This window comes from Phodopus roborovskii, unplaced genomic scaffold (genome assembly GCF_943737965.1).
Source record: "Phodopus roborovskii unplaced genomic scaffold, PHOROB, whole genome shotgun sequence".
Lineage (NCBI taxonomy): Eukaryota > Metazoa > Chordata > Mammalia > Rodentia > Cricetidae > Phodopus > Phodopus roborovskii.
The window spans coordinates 504,519-527,867 of record NW_026126597.1 but is presented as its reverse complement, the minus strand read 5'-3'; the positions used below and the strand labels follow the sequence as shown (position 1 = coordinate 527,867).

The following is a 23,349-nucleotide window of genomic DNA, read 5'->3' as shown; positions in this document are numbered from 1 at the left end:
GGCCAACACTGCAGAGTCAGGGGGATGGACAGGATAGGACAGGTGGGCTGGGCCCCTGCCATGCACCTGTGGCCTACGGCCTTCCTCACCATTTGAAGGATCTGAGTCTCAAAACGATCACAGCGGGCACCAAGGCCGGGTGGCTCCAGCAGCTGGTCAATGCCATAAGCCAGGCCACCTTCAAAGGGCAAGTGCCGTTGCACAATGTGAGCATTGTCTTCACCTACCATGAGCTCACCCTAGAAGGGAAGATGTAGGACACTGTAGGGCACTGTAGCTCCTCACTGCCCTGCACCTGTTTTCCTTAACCAAGCCCTCTCCCCAAACTCACAGGCCGGGCACTACTGCAGGAGAAAGAGATGGTGTTTCCATGCATGGTTCGGAGTTGGCCCAGGTTGGGTAGGTCAGATGCCAAGGCCTAAATAAATGGAGATGTGATTAGAGTTGAACATGCAGGCGATAGGGACCAAAGATTGGGTCTGTATCCACCTCAATGCTGCGTATCACATGACCCCGAAGAATGGCTGCCAGTTTGTCACGGTGGTCCTCATGGTAGAGCCAGTTCTGCCTATCAGGAGGCAGGGCTTGCAGGGCAGAATCTGTGGGCCACAGCATAGTGAAGGGACGATGGGATGCATCTCGAAGCATGGGTAGAAGACCAGCCATCTGGGGGTGAGAGCAAGGATGTGACAGTTGGAGATGAGGCTGGACCCCAGAATCCAGAAAGGAGAGCCAGAGACACCCAGCCCAATAACTAGTGCCACTTATCTGCAGCCACCCTGGGAGACAGTTATTCCCTCATCTGAAGGGGATAGGGCCCAAGACCCCAGCAGATGCCTTAAATAACAGTGATCCATACATATGAACTATACATAGACTGTTTTCCTATACCTGTGATAAAGTATTTATAAACTACAATAAGGCATAAAGGAGAGCCAAGAGGTGATGGCGCACACCTTTAATCCCAACACTCGGGAGGAAGAGGCAGGCTAATCTCTGAGTTTCAGGCCAGCCTGATCTACAAAGTGAGTTCTAGGATAGCCAGGGCTACACAGAGAAACCCTTTCTTGGAGAGGGGGGAGAGACAGAGAGGGAGAGAGGACCAATAAAACAATTGTAACAATATATCATAATAAAAATTATTTAAAATGTGAGAGATTTCAAGGGCTTTTCAATTTAATATCTTTATTATACTTAACCTGTTTTGTTTTTGTTTGTTTTGTTGTGTGTGTGTTTTTGTGTATGGGATGTAGGAGAAGACACATCCTGCAACTGCATGCATGGAGACCTATAGGGGTCTGTTCTCTCCTGCTGTGTGAGTCCCAGGGATCAAACCCAGGTTGTCAGACACGGTAGCAAACACTCTCACCCACTGAGCCATCTTGCCAACATTGTTGAATATGAAATTGAAAGTGTAGGTAGGAGAGCTACTGTTTATGGGCACACTTGCACACACACTTGCACACACCTTGGCTGCTCATTTCCTCGTGTGTACCCACACTGGAAGGTTCTTACATTGTACAAGGAAATTCTCATAGGCACATCCATTCCCAGAAAGAGGTAAGTAAGCACACAGACTGTTGTAAGCACACAGACTGTTGTTGTAAGCACAAGACTGTTATAGCACACAGACTGTTGTAAGCACACAGACAGGCTGTTGTAAGCACACAGACAGGCTGTTGTTTTATTCACACAGACAGGCTGTTGTAAGCACACAGACAGGCTGTTGTTGTAAGCACACAGACTGTTGCACTCATGCGCACACACTGGCAGACCCACATTCATGAGAGTAGTACCGTCACTAGGCGGCTGAAGATCTTGTAGCCAAAGCTTTCAGCAGCGGTGGTGACATTTCTCTGGGAAAGAGCACGCAGGAGCCATGTGATCAGGCAGGAAGAGAGGACCCCAGCCTGCCACCCAGTTCCAGGCTCTTGCCCAGCCATACCCGAGGGACTGGGACAGTATCCACTTCCCCGTGTAACACATCTGGTGGCAGCAGAGCATGGTCAATGAAGTGCAGGACGCCATTCACTGCCTCATGGTCACTGCGTACCACCCGAGCAAAGTCATTGACATAAATGCTGCCCTGCAGGAGAAGCATGGTTGCGTTTGGGCCAAGCTGAGGTTGTGTGGAGTTCATCAGTAGGGTGCTTGAAGCTATGGGGTGTGCCTGGGCCAGGTCAGGGCTTGAGGCAGAGTTTTTTGGTAGACAGTCCTGGTTTTTGGACTGAGGTAGAAGGTGAATTAGTCAAGGGCAGAGTCCAGACATGGGGTGGGGCTTCTATCCCACTATGCCAGGCCACACTAGGCCTGGCATTGTGGGAGCATGGTGCTGGTATCATCTTGACTTGGGAGTTCCAGCTTGGTACAGGCCAGTAGTAATGGGTGGAGCCCAGAGTGGTATCCACTGGGCTGGGCCCCTCTCATTCTCATTTTGGATCCAGAATGATTATTAAAGAAGCAGAGACAGGGCACAAGGATGGGTTTGAAGAGGGCTGAGCTGGGAGCTGAATTGTAGCCTTGCAGGATGACCCTATAGCCAGTGTGAGAGCTCACCTCCTTCTCACTAAAACGCAGTGTGTGCCCAGACAGTGTAGTGACATATCCCTGGTCTAGCAGTTCCTGGCTCCCCAACTGCCGGCAGCCAACCACATGGTAGCGAAACACAAGCTGGCGATGGGCACGTATCCTAGCCAGTTCATCCTAGCATGAAGTCATGAAGATAGTGGCAGCCAATGACTATCACTTCTGCCCATGGAGTGACCAGAATCCTCACCTCTCTCCAGACTTCTCCCAGGGCTGTGTACCTGTGACATGTTGCTCATTAAATCAGCATGTGGTACAAAGATGGTGAAAGGTCCGTCACCCTTGAGCTCCTTGTATTCCTGGGGAGGCAGGGCACAACTTGAGCAAAAGAAGAACAATCTGGTACCAAGTTGGAACGCCTACGGTTCTTCTGGGAAAAACTGAAATTCTGAGAGTCTAGGCCAGCCAACATCTCAACCAGATGGGAACACAGAGGTCCAGAGCGGGTTGAAATTTGCCCAGCAGGCTACTCACCAGGAGGTTGAGGCTGAAGAATGAGGCATGCTTGTCCCGTAGGAGCTCCTGCGGGGGAGGGGGCTCAGCTCAGATTTTGGGTGACCCCCCCCCATTCAGGGACTGGTGCCTGTCCCAGCACTGGTAGCCCAAGGCCTGGCCAAGCCAGGGGGGCTCTGAGCTGGGGCCAGGATTATTTTCATGTGATGCATGAAATTGGATTCAGGGTCACATGGGGTTGTATTCAAGGATCAGAATTAAATCTGGTGCCTTAGCCAAGACTGCATTTCAGGTTCATGGGGCAATGGGGCATAGCCACGACCAAGTCTGGGTCAGACTTGGGCATCATTACCAGTCCAACTCGTCCACGACAGGTGATACCATCTCCCACAGTATGACTCGGGTCACAGGTACATGTCCTCTGCCCATCCCCCGTGCTTTTGCACACAGCATAAGGACTGCAGCCTCCATTGTTCTGAGAATAGAAGAAGGCAATGGAGGTATCCCTTCACCTCTGGGAGACCAACCTCAGGGAAGATGCCTCAAAGTCCTGCTCAGCCCTCAAAGTTTTATTTCTACCATTGAGCCAGATTTGAGCTAGGGGTAAGGGAGGCCCTAGGGCCATCCTGGGATGAGGAAAGCTGTTTGTGTCCTCAGTCCCATTCCTTTGATAAGTGTGCTAGGATATGAGGGTCTAACCTGGGAGCAGGGGTCCAGAAGCTTGCAAGTCTGAATGCCATCACCACTGTAGCCTTCACGGCAGCTGCAGGAGACCTGTCACAAATCCTGATCATTGTGATTGCAAGGAGCCCTGAATGAAAGAGCTACCCCAGATGTAGTCTGAATGGAGGCCCCAGTGTCAAGCCTGTCAACTGACCTGCTGGGGGCCTGTGGGGATACATTCAGCATGAACATGGCAGCCTCCATTGTGGACGAGACAGCTGTTTATTTCTAGGGGAAGAGACACTGAGATGAGGAATAGCCCTGATGTCCCCTCCATTCACCTGTCCATCTGCAACTCCAGGTGTCCATCTCCTCCCTCTTTGGGCCCCAAGTCGCCTTCATACACTCAAATCTTCTTAGTCTGACTCAGTATACTAAGGTGGCCTACCCTCCTCACGTGTGTCTATCTTGGGGCACCTTACCCTGGCACAGCTCCCCATCGCCTGTGTAGCCATCCTGGCAGGTACATGTCCGTTGCCCAGGAGCCACCTTGGTGCAGTTGGCATAGGGTGAGCAGCCCCCATGACTAGAAGCACACGGGTCCACCTCTAGGGATAGAAGTTGTAAAAAAAAAAAACAGGCAGGAGATAAAGGAAAGGTTAGAGAGAAGATGGATGGCCACCCCAAGCATTCCAGAGTGGGGCCCAGGGCATTCATATGGCCAACCTGAGCAGTAACTGCCATTGCCTGAATATCCTGCAGCACAGATACAGGCGGGGATCCCAGTGACATCCTGTACGCAGCTGGGAGGGATGGCAGCCACTTAGCCTGTGTCTGCCCTGTCCTGCCCACAGTCACCCCACCATAGGTTGGGCTCACTCACTTGGCATTGGAATCACACTTCTTAGGACACTGGAGATCGATGATTTCTGGGAGCAGACAGAAGTTTCTGGTCATTCAGATTCTCCTACAGTCACTTGGCCCTAGCCCCCTGGGACCTACTTACTTTGGTCACAGCGGAGGCCCTGCCAACCCACATTACAGACGCAGCTTCCATTCCCTCGAAGCCCCTCCTGGCACAGCCCATGGTCACAGTCACATACTGGAAGTGGGACCATGAAGGACGTGAATTGCTTTCCTGCTCTTTATGGTGCCGTACCCAGTCTGGTCTCCTTCCCAAGGACCACCATCCCACTCTATGCAGACCTCACCTCCAGAACAAGTAGGTCCATAGCGGCCCAGCTCACACATTTCACAGGCTGTTCCATGGAAGCCCTCTTGGCAGCGGCATTCACCATTTCCCAGGAACCTGTCTTGGCACTGCCCATGGCCTGAGCACACTCCACCTACACCCCCTGGGCATGGCTCACACAGGGTGCCAAAGAAGCCTGGGCAGCAGTCGGGCACCTGTAGGGGCAGGGGAATGGGAAGGGAAGGAGAGAGGCCCAATGCAGTCCAGGAAGGATGTCACTAGCCAGGGACAGATGGTAGCATCTCAGGTTCACAGAAATAGAATAACTTGGAAGCATAGATCTGGGGAGGGGGTTTGACCAGTCCCTCAGGAGGTGTGGGGGCTGCCTTCCTGGTGTGAGCAGGCTCTAACAAGGGAGAGCTACCACTCCACGGATTGCACAGGGAAAAAAAGGAAGCCTCAATACCACCACAGGTTTGCTGATGGTGCCGCTCTGGAATGTGACATTGTATCTCTTTCCCTTGCCCATTCCCCAGGGGTTAGACACAGGACCCACAGTAGCCCTCTCTAATTTGGGATATTCCTAAAGCCTTTGCTGTGCTGTCTTTGCTGGAAGCTCAGCACCTCCGCCCTTGAAATTCAGTCTAAGCTCTTGCCGGGGCCTACTCTGTCCTTTCCTCCCTGTGCAAAGCCTTGGTAGGAGACATCTCAGAGCAAACCTGGATCTTCTTGGCACATGTGTAGGAACAGCCCCGGGAGAAAGAAAATCCAGATCTATAGACACAGCTCTTCCTAGGCGTGTCCTAGAATTGGAGACACATAGGAAGGGTCATCTGGTGTCTTGGGCAGGGACAGGGTTGTGCATGGGAGCAACTATGCTGCAAGTGTTACAGCGATTGAGATTGACAAGCACGAGGAGAATAGTAGAAGGGAAAGGTAGAGGCCAAGACAGATGGGCCTGACAAGGGAATGGCAGAGGACCAGGCCTAGGATGGCAATGAAAACTCCTCTGAGCTGACCAGGGATGTGGTTCAGCCTTTACTGGGAGTTGCAGGTGCCCATACCAAACCGGGTCAGTTCCCAGCAGGGTTGGACCTGGGGGTTTAGTGGGGACATTGAAGTAAGTAAGTAAGTACAGAGCTGTGTTGAGGTCAGCATCACCTGCAGCTGGAAGCCTTGAGTGCAGCGGAATTTCCGGGTACAGTTTATGCATTTCTCCTGGAGAAGAAGAGCAAGGCATCAGATGGTCCAGTACAAGGCCAGCCAAATGCTCCTCCCTGCTGCTCTTGTGTTTTGTCCACTCTGTAGCCCTGACTGGCCTCAAGCTCAAGAAGAAGAGATTTCTCTGCCTCAGTCTCTAGAGTTATGAAATTAAAGGCATGTGTCACCACACCCAGTCGCAGCTGCTCTGCAGGCCAGAAGAGGGCACCCAGATCCTATTACAGAGGGTCATGAGCCACCATGTGGTTGCTGGAATTGAACCCAGGACCTCTGGAAGAGCAGTCGGTGCTTTAACCTCCAAGCCATCTCTCCAGCAGCCACAGCTGCTGACTTTTAATGCCCCTCTGGGCCCAGCTCCTTACCCGAAGAGCTTCTGCATGGCTGTGCAGACAGCGGCTGGACCCCACAGTCAAGATCCCCGACAGGCCAAAGAGGGAGCAGCCAGGAGCCTCCAGGAAGGGACCCTCCAGTGGCATGTGGTTTACCTCAGGCTGGCAAGGAGGACAGCAGGTTGACTCTACCTACCCACTACTGCCACCCTCACTCTTAGAGGCAATAAGATAAGAACACACTCCAGGACTGGGGGAAGCTCCAAGGATGGGAGGGAAGTCTTCTTGGAGCAGAGGCTGGGGTCTCCTTGGTGGGGAAGCTTCCAAGGCAAGTCCTAAGAACAGATCTCCTGGGAAGGGTCTCCTAATCCCTGCCCTTCACACCTGGCCACTGTGATTGTAGAAGACCAGCCAGTGCGCAGCACCCAGAAGGGAGTTCCGGTGCCCTCCTTTCCGCAGGGCCTCCACAGGGAGTGCCTCCCCAAGGATCACATGATGTCGAACTGTGTCTATGTCCTGCCAGAGAGGAATCACTTCAGGGTTTCTAAAGACTCTCGAGGGTCCTGGGTATCATGTCATCCCCACCATGTCCCTGTGTCTTGGCATAGGAGGCTCATCCTGCCCATCCTCAAGGTCTCACCAGGATACTGCTATTGCCCTGGGTCTCCAGAGAATGATTTGTGGGCACAAAAATGGTGTAGGCTTTGGAAGCTTCAATTTGGGCCACCAGTTTGTGGTGCTAGGGATAGAAACAGGAGCAAGGTAGAAGGATGGTCATGGCAGTCCTTAGCCATGCTACAAGGAGCCAGCCAGCCCCCTTGCAGGAGCTCCTGGAAACCCTCTCCCCTTGAATAAACCTCCATTACTTTTAGCTGCTCCCGGAAGAGGTGGAAGGCAGGCACTGTATCTAGTTGCTGCAGCAACCCTGGCCCAGTCTGCACATTAGCTCTTGGAGGCAACAAGACCTGGCATAGAGCAGGATGGGCTGTCAGTCCAGCACTGCTGGCTAAGGAAGTCCCCCACACTCCCTTCTCCTGCCATACCTGGCTAATAATGTGTAGGATGCCATTGGTAGCAAGGAGGTCAGGTACATCCACACTGACATTCTGCACCCAGACTTTCTAAAAGAGAGCAGACAGAGCTTACTCTTGTTGGGCACTGATACACGGTGTGAGACATCCCACCGGCTTCACAGCCTCAGGCTCTATCTACTAGGTGGGTACATAGACCCTCACCAGTACCCACAGAAGAGGGGCACAGTTACAGGCACTGGGACACACAGCTTCTAATGAGTCAACTTTATGTCCTGTGTGTAGTCTCTGAATCAGCCCTGGGCGGGACCAAGGAACCCCAAGCTTATTTCCTGGGAGCCCAGGTCTTGGGGTAGGGGTGGGGTGCCTCTGTGGGACCACTCCAGTTCTTATCATTCCGGAGCTCAGCTCTTACCCCACTGATGTTGTGTATCTGCCAGTGTGTCGTGGGGCTCAGGGTGGCTACTTGTTGTCCACTTAACCGGGCCAACTCCTCCTCTGAGAAGGCACCCTGAAGAAAATGGGCCCTAAGGGGAACAGTTGGAGGGCATTGAACCCAGTGTGACCTACAAAGGACCTTAACCCCCGGCTTTCCCCACTTTCCAACCCTGCTGGAAAGGGTCTGAGATCCCGCCCAGGACCCCTGTGACCCAAGCCCTTCCAGGCTGTCCCACCTGACCAGTTCTGACAGCATTTTTGGCTGTAGCCAGAAGGCCTGGTCCTCGAGGCTCAGCCTACGGATGGCAGATTCAGAGGGCACCAGGGCTGTGACTCTGCTGTCAGCAGGAAGAGTGACACTCGAATTCTGTACAGTGAGTGGGGACAGGGAGAGGAAGGTGTCTCTTGGAGTGCTAGGCAGCATTCCTGTTATCTAGGAAGGCCTTGTAGACATGACCCCAACCCTGGCATTCTGCCTTGCCCCTACCTTGAACCACTGGGTGAAGGCAGAAAAGTGGGCATTTGCCTCTAGTTCCTAAGGGACAGAAAAAAAGTTTAAGGTCATAGACCGAAGGACAAATTGAAATCCCCAAGCATCCCCTTCCCCACAGGTATATGGGAGGACAACAAATCTGTGCACCACTTACCTGCAAGATGTCTCCATAGCAACTGAAGCCATCTCCACCAAAATGAGGGGGGCATATGCAAACCCGTTGACCTCCCCCAACTGCCTGGCAGGTAGCCTGTAGAGTTAAGGAACAGTTAGGGCCCTGTGTTCCTCATCCGAGTAAGAAGCCAGCTGTTCTCATCTTTCTCTCCTGTGTCATCTATCCCCCTGTGCAGCCTCTGAGTCCTTCTATCCCCCTCTCCAGACACCCTGCCTGTATTCGCAAAGCCCATTCAATGGTCTTCTCCCCAGTGCCACAGAGCACTGGACATGGGAAGCATCCCATCCGTCCTAACTAGGGGCTGGAGAACCAGTGACAAAGGCAACCCTGACAGTAGGAGCCTGCGCTTCTGAAAGCAGGAAGGGCAAGGCAGAGATGCTGCAAGGCAGGGAGGCAGAGGGAAGTCAAGGGACAGCAAGGAGCTTGGCAGGGCCAGGGGGACAAGGAATGGGGCGGGGTGGCACGTGAGAGAAGCTGCCCAGGCTAGGCAACTAATGGAGGCCCACGGCCTTCAGAGTGCAGTGGGTCTGTCCTGCGGGAGAGGAGGAGTGTCGACATGGAATTTAGGAAGATACAAATGCTAAGGACAGACATGCCCAGCTGCAGCAGATCCTCCCCAGAGAGCCTCCCCAGGGACTTGAAGCCCTGGTACCTCTTACCAAGCCATGGCAGCCGCCATTGCCTACCCGACAGGGGTCAATGGGGCTGCACTCGTAGCCATCTCCAGCAAAGCCCAGCTTACATGTGCATCGACTCTGGGGAGGCAAGGGAAGAGAGTTTTATCTTGCCACAGGCCCATCTCTTCCTCTGCTCCTCAGGAGATCTGCCCAGGCTCTCACTGTCTTGCCCTTGGGAGATCTGCACTCTGGAGCCCAAGAAGAAACCAGCTCTCAGACGGCACTGACTGGAAGTTTCCGTGGAGACCCAGCACCACACTGTACTCAGAACCCCATCAAGGCCATTGGGTTGAGGTCAGCGTCTGTGTCCAGTGGGCAGTGGTTGGTCAAGGCCAGCCCCAGGAAGGGCACTGAGATCCCACTCCCTTCCCTGTTACCCAGACCAGTGTTCTTAACCACAGAGCTGGCTCTCCATCTCAGATATTCTTTTGTTTTGTTTTGAACAGGGGCTGTTATGTAGTTCTAACTGTTCTGGAGCTCATTCTGCACACCAAGCTGGCCTCAAACTCACAGAGGTGTCTATCTTCCTTTGCCAACTGAATGCTGGGATTAAAGGCATGTGCCACCGTGCCCAGCCCAAGTTAGATATTCTTAAACACTTATCAAAACTTGGGTTCATGAACTTCAAACTGCTTTAAGATCACACAGTAAATATTTGAGACTAGACCATGAAGTTCCAGAGATAGATTACTGTGAATCTATAGGTCTGGGACCTCTGGAGGCAGGGCCTCCACCTACCTGGCTTCATGTCACACTCCCCCAGTCTAGGAGATAGCTTGCTCTACAACAGGTGCTTGGTTACACATAGGGACCCAGGGAGCACATGAATGAACAATACCAGGGTACCTGCATGACTTCATCTGCATGTGTGGGTCCAGACTCTGAGCTTGGAGTGGATGCTCCTGAAGTTAGAGTGGGTGGAGACAAGTCCCCAGCTATATCCTGCTCCTCACCTGTCCAGGGCCCACATAGCTGCAGAGAGCATCCGTGTGGCAGCCACCTCGAGTGTCCAGCCCACATTCATCAATGGCCACACAGATGTGACCATCCCCACTCCAGCCTTTGTGGCAAATGCAGTGGTGGGTGCCCAGGTCTCCAGGGACACATTCAGCCTGTATGGGTCATGAATAAGTGACTCAAGGGTACAGGGCCATGGGTGTAGACCAAGGAACCCCATCCTGCATCTGGGTCAGAACATTAGAGAAAGGGTAAGGTAAGAGGAGGGGCGAGAGAGACTAACGTTCTCCGAACAGCCACCACGGTCTGGGTGTGAGCAGGGACTGCTGTGTGTGCAGGAGAAGCCGTCACCTTCAAACCCATCGAGGCAAACACACCTGGGGAGGGAGAAGAGGATGCTAGAGGGTAAGCAAACTGACATGTAATTACGGACAGGACACAAAGGAAGCCAGGTCCTCCTCACCTGGCCTCACCCTCCTGACTAACACAACGAGCATTCTGGTGGCAGAGCTGAGCCAGCCCTCTGTGTCTACAGTTTCCCATGGTTTCATTGCAGAAGCGGCCTTGGAAGCCAGGGGCACATGTGCCGCTCTGGCACACTCCTCCACTGCCAGGACGGTTGTCACATAGACCATGGACACAGCCACAGTCTATAAGAAATGGGAAGAAATAAGAACAGAGAAATTGGACAGGAAGAAAGGCTTGCTGTGAGCCACAACCAGTTTTGCAAAGTGAGGGGCCAGAATGGAGTGGCTACAATAGTCTTGACTTTATGTTATTTGACCCTTTATTATAGATCATTGAAACTCAAAGAACAGATAAGTAAATTATGAGGGAGGCCTTTTGTTTTGTTTTTTCAAAACAGGGTTTCTCTGTGTAGCCTTGGCTGTCCTGGAACTCGCTCTGTAGACCAGGCTGCCTGCCTCTGCCTCCTGAGTGCTGGGATTGAAGGTGTAACCACCATGCCCAGCTTTGAATTATTAGTTACAGCTCTAACTACTCTGTCTCTAATCCCACTATCAGAAAATCTCCAATGTGTCTTGCTTAAATCCTGCTCTCTTTAAAGTATAATTTTCTTCAGGTGAAAAAGACATCCATTTCTGTTCTCCAACTGGTACTATTCCTCGTAGGGCCTCTTCATTCTTGGAAGCCCCTAGCCACTTCTCCTTCTTCTGTTTAGTCACCTTTTCTTCTTCTGTTTGTTTTGAGACAGGGTTTCTCTGTGTAACAGCCCAGGCTGTCCTGGAATTCGCTCTGTAGACCAGGCTGTCCTCAAACTCAGAGATCCATCCGCCTGCCTCTGCCTCCCGAGTGCTGGGATTAAAGGTGTGCGCTACCACCACCCAGCACCTACTCACCTTTCCTATACCTCTCTGGGAGGGAGGTAGCCTGGGCCAGGATCACTCACCCTCTTGACACTGCTCGCCATGCTTATTTGGGTTGGAGCAGATATGGCAGGCAATACCCTTGTAGTCTGGAAAGCAGAGGCAGGCCCCATTGCCTTGGACTCCATCGCTGCACTGGAAGATGGCAAGCACAATGGATCAGTCATGGCCATGGTAACCACATACTCGCCTCCCTGAGCCTTCCTCCCTGGTGCCCCGAGACCTCCAAAAATCACTTCAGCTGCCAGACAGCTCCCATGACCACACGGGCACACAGTCCTGGAGGTTTTATTGTAACCCAGACATGAACCCCTGTGCTCTGTGCAGGCACTCAGGTAGCTCTGACATCCCAAAGTGTCAAAAGCAGAATAGCAAAGAATACTGGCAGGTCATCTTTGATTGGGAAATAGATGTTAAAACTATCAAAATAATTACTACTTTTTTAAAAAAAAGGTTAGGAACTGGCACACATGGTGACATCTGCCTATAACCCCAGCACTTGGGAGGCAGAGGCATCTTCTATGGGTTCCAGGCCAGCCTGGCCTACAGAGAGAGTTCCAGGACTGCCAGAGCTATATAGAGAAAATATCTCAGAACATAACTGTGTGTGTGTGTGTGTGTGTGTGTCTGTGCATGCATGTGTGTGTGTGTGTGTGTGTGTGTGTGTGTGTGTGTGCACCTGAATACAGAGACCAATGGAGACTAGAAGCACTGGATCCCCCGAGCTGGAGTTACAGGTGGTTGTGAACTGCCTGACATGGGTGTTGCTAACCAAACTCGGGTCCTTTGCAAGAACAGCACATGCTCTTAACCACTAAGCCATCTCATCTCTCTAGACCTGGAAATAATAATTTCTAATTGGTCCGGCATTAGTTACTGAGATTGGACAAGCTGAGACTAGAGACAGGCAGGCCTGGTTCTGACACTGCCAGCCAGGGAAGGTGTCAACCTTCACTACACCTAGTGGGTGGGGACTCACATTGCCTTTGCCGTAGCAGGGGTTGGAGAAACCCCCAGGACACTGTGTGCAGTCAGGCCCAAAAAATCCTTTGCAGCAGCCGCGTTTCTGCAAGAGACAGCATGCGTGAACATCCAGGCCATGCCAACGCCCACACAGGATGCTTTGGCTTCCTGGTCTCCTCTCTAGAGCACAGAGATAGGTATGAACTCTCCAGTGGCACCTCTTTAACCACTAGGATGTAGGACAGGGCTAGGTGTTGTTCAGCTACAAAGTGCTTGCCTAGCATGCAAGGCTTTGGGTTCTACTCCTAGCATGGACACAAAACTAAACAACAAAAACCCTTCCAAACCAATTGAAAACAAAAGAATGCCTGGGAAAGGGAGTCCCTCAACCCAACTTGGGAAGCCCAGACAAAGAGGAAGTGGCCAGGATCCCCAGGGGCACAGGCCTTCCCAGGCTCACTGTGATGGTCTGGTTGCAGTAGAGTGCACAGCCCTTCTTCAGCACATTCAGTCCAGCTGGGTCATGGGTATAAACACAGTCCTTGGGGAAGATATCCTAGGGCAGGCCATACAAGGCCAGTCAGCAGAGTGGGTGCTGGGCCAGTCTGCCAGGCAGCCCTCCCTGGCCCAATATTCCCACTGTTTGTGGGTTAGGACATGTTGAACCTCCAGGAAATGGCCCAGCCTCCCTGTCCCTTCTCCCCGCACTGCAACCTGGGTATGATTGCAATACTGGCACAAAGGGATCCCCACGGGCCAGGCTAGAGGTACTCACCATTTTCACACTGTTTGGGGGGCATACACTAGCATTCAAGGTTTGGCAGTCCACACAAGAACCCTGGGAAGAACGGAGCAGGGTAGAGAGAGGGGGAAGATGGTCAGAAGCACTCAGCAACAATCTGAGGGAGGAGAAAGAGCCAACTATAGAGGCCAAGAAAGGTATGCGAGGAGGGGTCTGTAGAGGTGGATGGGCTACAGGTGGGCATTGGCGGCGCACCCCTTTAATCTCAGCACTCAGGAGGCAGAGGCAGGTGGATCTCTGTGAGTTCGAGGCCAGCCTGGTCTACATGAGTGAGTTCCAGGACAGCCTCCAAAGCCACAGAGAAATCCTATCTCAACAAACCAAAAACCAAAACAACAATAATAAAAAAGAGGTAGATGGGCTACCAGGCTCCCGTCATGCAGGGATGGGCTAGTTTATCATGGTGCAGGTTAAATGGGATGAGCCAAGGACATGCGTCACTGTGCCCCTTCACCTATGTCCAACTGCCCTCCTTCAGCGAGAACGGCGCTGCCACTGTTCTCAGAACTCTGAGTCAAAATAAGCCTTTTCTCTGATTACCCAGTCTCAGTGTTCTCTCCTGCCCATATGCTAGGTGTGGGGGTCTGGGTACAAGGGACAGTCTGGGTTCACTGCAGGGCTCACCTGCACAATCTTGTGCTGCTCTTCGTCGCAGTGCTTGGGTAGGATGGGCAAGATGGTGGGCGGTAGCAGGATGCCTTCCAGCATGTGGATCACACCGTTGGCAGCCAGCACATCCACTCTCCTCACGGGGATGCCCTCAGGGCCTAGCAGGATGCGCCCCTGCAGCACAGACCCCATGTGCCATCCCTAGCTGGCCTTGGTGCTCTCTTTTCTGTCTGTCTGCTGTGGCTCTACCTCATACTTGTACACCCTATGTCCATTTTCCTAGCCCAGCTGGGGCCTTATCAAATGTCCTGCCTGTGGTATTTAGAGCACACTGACAGGCATGAACAAGGCCAGCAGCTCCTGCCCTGACCCAGGTGCCCAGCTGCTCACAGATCTCACCTCCTCAGAGATATTCACAGCCAGGACCTGGTTGGCCATGGTGAGGATGCGTCCCTTAGAGATGAGCTTCTCAACGGTCAGCTGGAGCAGGAGACAGTGGTGTTAGGCTGGGCCTTGTCCAGTGATACACAGTGACTCTCTGAGTCCTCAGAAATGGAGAAGGGAGCACAAGGACACTGGGTCCCTGGAACAGGGACCACCATGAAGGGGAAGACCTCTCACCTGGCCACGGTTGTAGATATGGTATCGCACCAGCTCCTGAAGTTTGGAAAGGCCCTGAAGGGAGGAGTCGATTGCTGGAAATTGGTGGGGGTGGGGGAGCCCTGGCCACCCCAGCCCACAGCCCCATCTCGCCATGGAGCTCACTGATGTGAAGAGGTAGATCAGGCGACCATCTCGAAGACTGTCCACGGCATCATTGCTTGGGGCAAAAACTGTGAAGGGCCCAGGCCCATCCAGGATGGATGGCAGCCCACAGTTCTGTGGCAGCAGGATGAAAGGGTAGGTAGATAGAGCCTTGCCCCAGAGCCCAACCTGGTTCCTGCCACTGCCAGCCAGCAGGGTGCTCCTACTTCTTAGTGGGAGACATGACCAATGCATTGGTTCATGCCCCATAAAACCCCAGGATTGGGACGGATGGGCTCTAGGAAGGTAGATGGGCAGATTCTGGGACAGTGAGCCCAGCTAGGTAGAACCTGCTCCCCCAAGCTCACCTCCAGGATTGTTTCAAACCGTGTGAAAGCCTCAGTGGAAGCAAGGATCTGGCCGACAGTTCTCTGCAGGTTTAAGGGCCATAGGACAGGATGAGGCTGCTTTAGCCCCAGGACGGGAAGCCTAGCTTCTGCAAGCTGGAGTGACCTCTTGCCTGGACTCACACACCAAGACATCCCCTACTGCACAAGGTAGAAGCAGCTTGCTGACTCACCTTGGGGTCCCCTGGGAGTGGAGGTGGAGGCTGCTTCCTTAGAGCAGTGACTGTATGGAAAACCCCATTGGCTGCTATGTAGTTGGCCTTTTGGATAGTGAATGTCTGTTGGGGCTGGTCCTCATACTTATAAGTGTATCTCTGATGAGAGAGACAAAGGATTCTGTCCCACATGCCCCCCTCTGTCCTGCAGCTCCTTCTCGCTGCCACACATTTGCCCCAACTGTGTCATCCACCTGTCACTTCTCTGGAGGTCCCTCTCATACCAAGTGGTTGATGGTAACGGTGATCTCCTGGCCAGCAAGCGTCCACCACTTGCGTGTATTCGAGGGCCCTGCATCCTGGAGGATGTGCTCCCCCACAACGATATGCTGTCTGCAGAGCTGCTGAGCAAGGGTCATCTGCAGATGCACAGGGAGAGGGTGTTGTGTTATCCCAGACAATCCAACCCTCTGCACCTCCCCACCCCCACCCCTGCCTGAGTCAAGGAGAGGACAAGAGGCCTTGCAGGCCTTTTATTTTCAGAGTTTGAATGAGACTATCTCAAAGGGAAAAGCATTACGTATGGGGAGACCTTGGCCTGCTCTCAGGGAAAAAGGGCTCACATTCATGGTACTGGAGGGGACGGGGAAGATGGATGGCACCAGCACGGTAAATGGGCCCGATGTGGTAAGGATCTCCTGGCAGCCCTTCTCTGTAGGGGGGAGAGAGGTAATGTCAGAATGAAAATGGGAGCTCCAGAGGGGATGGGTCTAGATGTCTAGCATGGGAAGAGGATGAAAGTGCCAGCGCCAGTCCCCACCTCTATCCTGGCCTCACCCAGTTCTTGGGCAAAGAAACAAGAGTCTGTGCTGAGGCTAGCACCCTTTCCTCCCAGCTCTGTGGGTCTGGGAGGGGGCACGCACCCAGCATGGCAATGGCCACTCTTAGTCTCAGGAACACCAGGCCCATCTGATTGGCCCTCTGAATCTCGTGCAGCAGGTGTCCATAGCAGGCTCGACCATCACCCACCTCACCGTCCTTGCACACACAGCTGGAGAGAGAGACCGGTCAGAGAGAGGATGGGCCATCCCCCTGATCCTTCCCAAGCCCTCCCTGCCAAGATCCAAGTAGAGGAACACAGCACAGTACACTGTCTACGCCACCCTCCCTGCTCTGCGCCCATTCCCCTTGGCCCTTGTGCCCACCTGGTCTTTCCATCAGGGGTCACCTGACAGGTGGCCGATTTGTCACAGGAATGTGGTTTGCAGAGGGCATAGCATCCCGCAGAAACATTGTCATTGATGCTAACCATACCCGGCTGGCATGCACAGACAGCCTGGGCAAATGTCAGGGCCAGGAAGAGACAGTACATCCACCAGTGAGAATTCAGGAAAACTACTGGCATATGCCTCCCTCACACAGCCCTGCCACCCATCCTCCAAGACTAGGATGGGCACTATCCCCGCATCTTACAAGTGGGACATCTGGGGTGACTTGCCCTGAGTTCCACAGCTAGAGTTGAGTGGCTTGGGAAGCAGGTGTCCTAGCTCACCTTGCCTGGACCCTTGTACAGACAGATGGTAGAGTTGCTGGGACAGCCACCAAAGTTGGTGATGCATGGGTCCTGGGGCAGGCATACTTTCCCATCACCGTGGTAATTTTCTGGGCAGTGACACTGAGCCTGCTGCTTGGAATTCACTGAACATCGGGCCAGTGGGGAGCAAGGAGATGGCTTACAGGGGTCATGAGCTGCCAGGACAGAGAGAGCCTGAGTAAGGTGAGAGCCAGGAGCCCTCTCCCCATCATCATTTCCACCAGAGTGGCCATAGGCCCTCTGCCTCTTAGGAACAGTTTTCTCTGTGTAAGTGGCCAGACTGCAGTACAAAATCTTCCCTTCCCAGTGCCTCCGACAAGCACTGTGCTCTCCACGTCAGAGTCCCTGCCTCCAGATCACAGGCTTACCAAGACAAGCATTGTCCTGCTGAGTGTATCCAGGTAGGCACTTGCAGGTAGGTTCCTCTGTAGAGCACTGGGAGTTCTGGGGGCATCTCAGGCGCTGGCAGACTGGAAGCTCTGAGTGGAGAAATCACAGCCACAGCTCACCCTCAGGTTGGGGAGGATCACAAAGCCCTTTGCCCTCCTCCTGCTGTGTGACTCTAAGAAGCTGCTTCGCTTCTCTGATCCTCCAGAGAGGGGAATTCTGGAATGACACTCGGGTCCCCTAACAGGCTGAAGGCTGATGTGGTCCAGCTTCAACCCAGACCATATCCATTACCCAGTCATCCTCCCCTACTCTGGCCACAAAGAACCTGCTGCACTAAGTAGCATTGCTCACCTTTGTCACAGTGTGGGCCAGTATATCCAGCAAAACACAGGCAGCTCCCATCCCCTTGCGGCCCATGGCTGCACAAGCCATGTACACAGCTGCACACTGAGGGAGACATAAAAGAGCAAGGTACATATGGGACATCACCTCCCTGTCCTCTGAGTACTTAGAATGTAGAAATAACCTGGAGAGTCCAGAGCTGCCATACATGATCACAGCACAAGGGAAAAGAGGGAGCACCATGGAGGGCTTCTTAGAGGAGGGTTCTGAGCCTCAGGGCAGAAGGAAGCAAAGCCGACATGGGGGGGGGGGCTGAGGAGTCAGGAGCGGTCCGAGGCAGGTAGGATTGGCCTCATGGAGGCCCTGCAAGTTTACCTGATTGGCAATCAGGTCCAAATCTGTGGGGGTCTCGGCACTCCTGGCAGGCTGAGCCGCTGAAGTTCTCCTGTGAATGCCCTTAGTCAGTGGAGCCCCCAACACGCCCTCCTCACCCGACCCAACCCTTACCTGACACACACAGGTTCCGTTTCCAGCTATGCCATCCAGGCAGGTCCCGTGGCCATGACATGGTGTCTCGGCACCTCCAGGACACTCTGTGGACACCCAAGAACTCAGCTTTTCTCCCGGAATGCCCCCCTTGCCTCTCCTCCGGCCCCTCCCCCAGGACAGCCAGGACTAGGGAGCCTGTGATGGTGGCTTTCGATGAGCAGTCATAAGGTTGAGAGCAGTGTAGGGCCCCTTGGATGAGGAGCTGGGGCGGGCCACCTCTTCCATACCATAGCACTGGGAACCCCAGTAGCCGGGGCAGCAGGCCTTCTCCACCATGTCCTTCCAACATTCCTGGCTGCAGCCACTGAAGGACACTGAGGAGCCCCTCAGCTGCACCTCATAGCTAGGAGAGAAGGAAGGCAGGAGGTAAGGTGGCAGGCACCTGTGGCCTTCATGCCCACCCTCCTCACACGGAATTCCAGGAATTGTATCCCGCCCACCTCTCTGGCTTCTCCATCTAGCCCAGTGCCGAGCATAGGGCCCAGTAACTCCTCCTGGGACACAGGGGTGTGGGTTAATGGTATTTTGTCTGCCCCCACCTGGAGGTCAGTGAGGTTCCTCTGGGTCCCCTGCCACCCTCCTGAAAGTGGGAAAGAAGAAGTCAACGGGCCCATACCGACAGTCCCGGAGTATCTTCTCTGGGTAACTCCGAAACCAGCCTAAGGGACATGACCGCTTCTTGACAGCTGCGCATGTGGTGCAGGGTGAGTGAGTGACAAACTTGGTCTTTACATCGCAGCGTTTAGACCGCACCTGGGCCATAGGCAGAATTCACAGTGAGGGGCCCTGAGTCCATGCTGACTGTAGCAAGGCCACAGTTTCCCCTCTGTTTAGTGGGAATGGGCAAGGCCAGGGAAGGTCCTGAGAAACCTCCCTGTGAGGAGTTGCCAACGCCACATCCTATCCCCATGTCCATGGCAGAAAAACTTCAAGACTTTGTCTTCTTACAGAGAATCACCATCTAAGAACAGGAAAATGAAGTCCAGGGGGCCCTTTTCTGACCAGGCGCAGGGGCAGGGTGTAAAGCAGGGCCTGGAGCCCAGATTCATTGCCTAAAACCCCTTCTTGCTGTTTTGATCCAAAAAGACACACAACAAGCCTCACAATGTCTGCAAGCAACAGTGATTTCAGCTGGGCGTTGTGGCTCACGCCTTTTTGTGGCTCACGCCTTTATTACCAGCACTCAAGAGGCAGAAGCAGGTGGATCTCTGTGAGTTTGAGGTCAACCTGGTCTACAGAGTGAGTTCCAGGTCAGCCAAAGCTACAAAGAGAAACTCTGTCTTGACAAACCAAAATAAATAAATAAAGACAAACAAAAACCCTGATAAAATACTTAAGGGAGTGTTTTAGCTCACAAATCCAGGTTACAGTCTGTCATTGCACCCATATCTCCAATCTTATAAGCAGAGGAAAGCAACAGGGTACTTCTTAGTGCTCAGAATCCCCTGTGTAGGGAATAGTGCCACTCAACTGATAATCAACACCATCTTCCACACACACACACACACACACACAGGCCAACTGTCCTAGACACTCCTTTGTTGAGGCTCCCTTCCCAGGTGAGTCTAGGTTGTGTCAAGTCAATAACAAACTACTCTGGTGACATGGACCTGAAGTTCGTAAGAGTTCGTTGGTCAGGGTCAGTGCTCTGGCTGAGGGACATCACAACCAAGGCTGGAGATGGAAAAGAGCAAATGACCACATGTGGAATGCAAGCTGGCCTGAAAGAAGGATGGAGAGTGGCTGGGGGGCGGGGCAGGCTGACAACTGCCCCTTAAGCTTGGGTCAGGCCTGGCTGGGTGCGGCCTCAGGACTCAGCTAATGAGTTCTTTGTTGTTGCTTTTATGCTTACTTATTTATCTGTTTCTTTGTTGTTTGTCTTTGTTTTGAGACAGGGTTTCTCTGTGTAGCCTTGCCTGTCCTAGAACTCTCTCTGAAGACCAGGTTGGCCTTGAACTCAAAGATCTACCTGCCTCTGTCTCCTGAGATTAAAGACATGCACCACCACCGCCCAGTAAATTTGTTTATTTTTTTAAAGTTTCCATATATATATATATATATATATATATATATATGTTTTTTATTTTGGTTTTTCAAGAGAGGGTTTTGGCTGTCCTGGAACTCACTCTGTAAATCAGGCTTGCCTCAAACTCACAGAGATCTGCCTGCCTCTTTCTCCTGAGTGCAAGGATTAAAGATGTGCACCACCATCACCCAGTAAATTTATTTCTTATTTTTTTAAGCTTTCATATATATTTCTATTGCATGTCTAATGTAGCCCCAGGCTGGCTTTGAACCTCTGACCCTCCTACCTCAACCTGTTAGAAGTGTGAGACACTACACCTGCTTCAGTTAGTGCTTTAAACTGGCATTGAGTGGAGAACTGGGTATGGGGCCTGAGGGCATCACTTGAGGGTGGCTAGGGAAACTGGGAGGTGTGAAGAGGCCCCGCCCTCCTCCATCCTGTAGTCCCATGAAGTGGTATGAGATAATCCTCAATAGTCTTTCAATGGGTCAAAAAGACCCACCTTAGGGTCAAAAAGAAGCCATAGTGCTGTCCCTGGAAGGCGGACTGAGTTTCTCTGGTTGTGAACCAACGGGCTGAGAAGAGGCACATTTTGATGGGGGAAATAGCTTAGAGAAAATGCTGACCACACAGTTTCCAAAGGGGGTGCACCAAGAACACCACTCCCCTAAAATGAGTTACAGATGAGTAGCTTCCCAAAACCAAAGAAAAGGAAAAACACTTCCGGGGGGGCATCTCTCTCTCTCTCCCTGCTGCTGTGATTTCTCTGTTCACACTCTGCGGTCTACCAAGAGGGGAAGTTACTCAGCACAATCTCAGATATGCCTATTTGGGTCCTGGTGTTACATTTGGATTCTCTATCCCAAAGCTCATGTCTGCAGAACTAGGGAAAGTCTAGGAAATCAAGTGGCTACAGTGTGGCAGGTAGAGAGAGGGGGCAGGCAGGACAGTCACCTCTCAGGTGGGGACCCCAGGAGGCTTGGCCAGACTTGGGTAATGCTCAGGGTGAGTTGAAAACTGTCACTGGGAGGCAGGGCTGGGAGGAAGCTAGAGCTTTGTGAGCCTGTGTGAAGTGGTGATGGATAGATAAGCCAACTGCCAAATCAGCGCCTCTCCAGGGACCACGCCCTAGACAGGCACTCCAGTGACACCAGATGGAGCCCACATTCCTGCTGGTGATCCAGCTGGGTGGGATGAGCTTGGACTTCAGCTGAATCAGAGGTCTGCTTTCTGAGGGCACCTTGGGACCTGCTAAAGTGCTTACTTAATTCAGGGCTGTTTGCAGTGTCTGCTGGGGAAGCCGGGGAGCCATGAACTATTAAGCCCAGGAGTGAGGTGAAAGAAATTCCTCCAAGCTGGGTCCAAGGTCCTGGGGAGTCTCTAGGCTGACAGATTAGAACCTAAATCCCCTAAGGTAGGAAGGGCCTGTGAGCTGCCTCCCCTTGCCTGGATCAGGGAAGGAGCGGACAGAACTGGGGGCTCGGCAATGCCCCAGCTCTTGTTCCTTGTCTGTGGATCCCAGGCTTATGCTCAACACCAAGTGATCACTGGGCAGAAGGCTTCTAGATGGGAGCGTGCTAAGACCTACCCTCAGAGAGCCATTCACTGCCACGCTTGCTGTGCCTAGTCCTACTGCCAGTCTTATTGGCTGTGTGACTCAGGGATGCCCTTTCCCCCCTGAAGCAAGGGCAGCATTGCTACATTCCTACCCACAAGGACCTCAGAACTTTTCTCTTGATCCAAGTTGTAATTCTGGGGTCCAGAATTAAGGACTTAGAAGTGTTCAGATCTATACCAGGCCTCTGACAAGAAAACAAAACAAAACAAAACCCTCCAAGCTGAGGAGCTGAGGTTTCTTACTGATCTCTGTCCCCACTGCCCAGAACACAGGTGGCAAGGTGTTTTCCAGCTCAACACAACCCAGGAGTTGGTGGTTTGTCCACTGTCATGCTCACCCCAGGGTCCCACCGCCATATCCAGCCCTGGCCTGGCCCTGAAATCATTTTAACCCCCGTGGGACTATAGGGAGTGTAAGACAAAGAGCCCCATGGCTACTTGGCGGCAGATCTCCTCTCTACCACGGAACTTCTGAAGCTGCTCAAGAAGCCCATGAACGTGGTCTCCCAAGGGACTCTCTCTCTCTCTCTCTCTCTCTCTCTCTCTCTCTCTCTCTCTCTCAAGCTCTCTTGCCCAGCCACGGTTCCCAAACTTAGTCTCCACACTCAGGGTGTGGAATTCTCCTCAAAGCCCAGGCAGCAGCTCCCTTACTATGGGCTGGAGAGACTTAGGGACAGCCAACCAGGCAGTCTTGGCCTCGGGGCCATGCTATAACCACTCAGCGCATGCGCATGGGGAATTGTGAGCCTGGGCAGTAATCACAGGCTACGGTCTAGACTGTGGCTCTAGTGGGAACAGCTTGTTGCCGTCCTGCGTGGGCCTTGGATTCCCAATAAGAGAGCAGAACAAGCTGGCCAGAGGTTGTAAAGACTGAAATGTCCATGCCCAGGGCTGGCTAGGGGCAGTTCCCAGACTTAGGTGCTGGCTACAGGCAGATATGTGGCCAGGTTCTGAATGAGTTTTTACAGTTCCCAGAGGATGGGTAGTGATCCCATCTAAAAACCCCCAGGTAAGGACCACATAGATGATGGCATCAGTTTGGGAGGGGAGCCCAGCAGGATGGGGCCGGCTTTGTCCCTGCTCACTCACAGGCTGGGAAACCCAGGATGGCTGCTCACACACAGTACACAACCAGTTAGCCAGGCATAGTTAGAGGAGATCAAGCTGCTGTAGCCTTGGACTTCAGGTAGAACAGCCACAAACTTCAGCCTCAGGAGGTGGGGCAGTAGCCTGGCTACCTGGGCCATCACGAATGTCAGACAGTACCATCTGACTTGATACCCCTTATTCACCCATCCAGACACCAGCTATGCCCGGTCCTCCCTGTCCCCTTAGACTGATTCCTTCTCACCTTCTGCCCTCTGATGAAGCCGGAGCCTGCCAGGCAGAAGACCAGGATGCAGAGCCAAAGGAAGATCCGGGGCTCTGCCATGGTAGGAAGGTCCGCTGTCCAAGAAAGAAATTGTATGGAGACAGAGGTTGCAGCGGCAGGCAGTGAGTGAGCTCCGAGAGGCAGGCATGAGGAAGCAGGCAGGACGGGGTGGGTGAGCA

At 52.9% G+C, this 23,349-nt stretch overlaps 1 protein-coding gene across 1 annotated transcript in view; it reads right to left on the bottom strand.

The window, feature by feature from the left end:
- Positions 1 to 23,349, bottom strand: part of Stab1 (stabilin 1) — a 27,131-nt gene extending 3,782 nt beyond the window's left edge. Inside the window, exons 1-53 of the mRNA XM_051204772.1 lie at positions 23,150 to 23,349; positions 18,772 to 18,908; positions 18,383 to 18,498; positions 18,114 to 18,199; positions 17,982 to 18,051; positions 17,616 to 17,711; positions 17,243 to 17,353; positions 16,833 to 17,029; positions 16,486 to 16,616; positions 16,204 to 16,331; positions 15,904 to 15,992; positions 15,565 to 15,699; positions 15,299 to 15,439; positions 15,087 to 15,149; positions 14,740 to 14,853; positions 14,596 to 14,649; positions 14,374 to 14,454; positions 13,990 to 14,148; positions 13,339 to 13,401; positions 13,024 to 13,119; positions 12,580 to 12,666; positions 11,624 to 11,735; positions 10,679 to 10,865; positions 10,499 to 10,592; positions 10,212 to 10,370; positions 9,241 to 9,336; positions 8,561 to 8,656; positions 8,401 to 8,448; positions 8,150 to 8,280; positions 7,891 to 8,002; positions 7,488 to 7,565; positions 7,311 to 7,409; positions 7,085 to 7,183; positions 6,829 to 6,960; positions 6,478 to 6,606; positions 6,056 to 6,112; positions 5,614 to 5,697; positions 4,914 to 5,109; positions 4,709 to 4,804; positions 4,586 to 4,631; positions 4,429 to 4,505; positions 4,185 to 4,310; positions 3,917 to 3,990; positions 3,739 to 3,813; positions 3,392 to 3,514; positions 3,061 to 3,108; positions 2,808 to 2,885; positions 2,557 to 2,703; positions 1,946 to 2,086; positions 1,797 to 1,856; positions 490 to 666; positions 332 to 418; positions 90 to 239 (exon numbers count right to left, since the gene is read on the bottom strand). Coding sequence (XP_051060729.1) covers positions 90 to 239; positions 332 to 418; positions 490 to 666; positions 1,797 to 1,856; positions 1,946 to 2,086; positions 2,557 to 2,703; positions 2,808 to 2,885; positions 3,061 to 3,108; positions 3,392 to 3,514; positions 3,739 to 3,813; positions 3,917 to 3,990; positions 4,185 to 4,310; positions 4,429 to 4,505; positions 4,586 to 4,631; positions 4,709 to 4,804; positions 4,914 to 5,109; positions 5,614 to 5,697; positions 6,056 to 6,112; positions 6,478 to 6,606; positions 6,829 to 6,960; positions 7,085 to 7,183; positions 7,311 to 7,409; positions 7,488 to 7,565; positions 7,891 to 8,002; positions 8,150 to 8,280; positions 8,401 to 8,448; positions 8,561 to 8,656; positions 9,241 to 9,336; positions 10,212 to 10,370; positions 10,499 to 10,592; positions 10,679 to 10,865; positions 11,624 to 11,735; positions 12,580 to 12,666; positions 13,024 to 13,119; positions 13,339 to 13,401; positions 13,990 to 14,148; positions 14,374 to 14,454; positions 14,596 to 14,649; positions 14,740 to 14,853; positions 15,087 to 15,149; positions 15,299 to 15,439; positions 15,565 to 15,699; positions 15,904 to 15,992; positions 16,204 to 16,331; positions 16,486 to 16,616; positions 16,833 to 17,029; positions 17,243 to 17,353; positions 17,616 to 17,711; positions 17,982 to 18,051; positions 18,114 to 18,199; positions 18,383 to 18,498; positions 18,772 to 18,908; positions 23,150 to 23,230 — 5,649 coding nt within the window. The 5' untranslated portion in view covers positions 23,231 to 23,349. The remainder of the gene's footprint in view (positions 1 to 89; positions 240 to 331; positions 419 to 489; positions 667 to 1,796; positions 1,857 to 1,945; positions 2,087 to 2,556; positions 2,704 to 2,807; positions 2,886 to 3,060; positions 3,109 to 3,391; positions 3,515 to 3,738; positions 3,814 to 3,916; positions 3,991 to 4,184; positions 4,311 to 4,428; positions 4,506 to 4,585; positions 4,632 to 4,708; positions 4,805 to 4,913; positions 5,110 to 5,613; positions 5,698 to 6,055; positions 6,113 to 6,477; positions 6,607 to 6,828; positions 6,961 to 7,084; positions 7,184 to 7,310; positions 7,410 to 7,487; positions 7,566 to 7,890; positions 8,003 to 8,149; positions 8,281 to 8,400; positions 8,449 to 8,560; positions 8,657 to 9,240; positions 9,337 to 10,211; positions 10,371 to 10,498; positions 10,593 to 10,678; positions 10,866 to 11,623; positions 11,736 to 12,579; positions 12,667 to 13,023; positions 13,120 to 13,338; positions 13,402 to 13,989; positions 14,149 to 14,373; positions 14,455 to 14,595; positions 14,650 to 14,739; positions 14,854 to 15,086; positions 15,150 to 15,298; positions 15,440 to 15,564; positions 15,700 to 15,903; positions 15,993 to 16,203; positions 16,332 to 16,485; positions 16,617 to 16,832; positions 17,030 to 17,242; positions 17,354 to 17,615; positions 17,712 to 17,981; positions 18,052 to 18,113; positions 18,200 to 18,382; positions 18,499 to 18,771; positions 18,909 to 23,149) is intronic.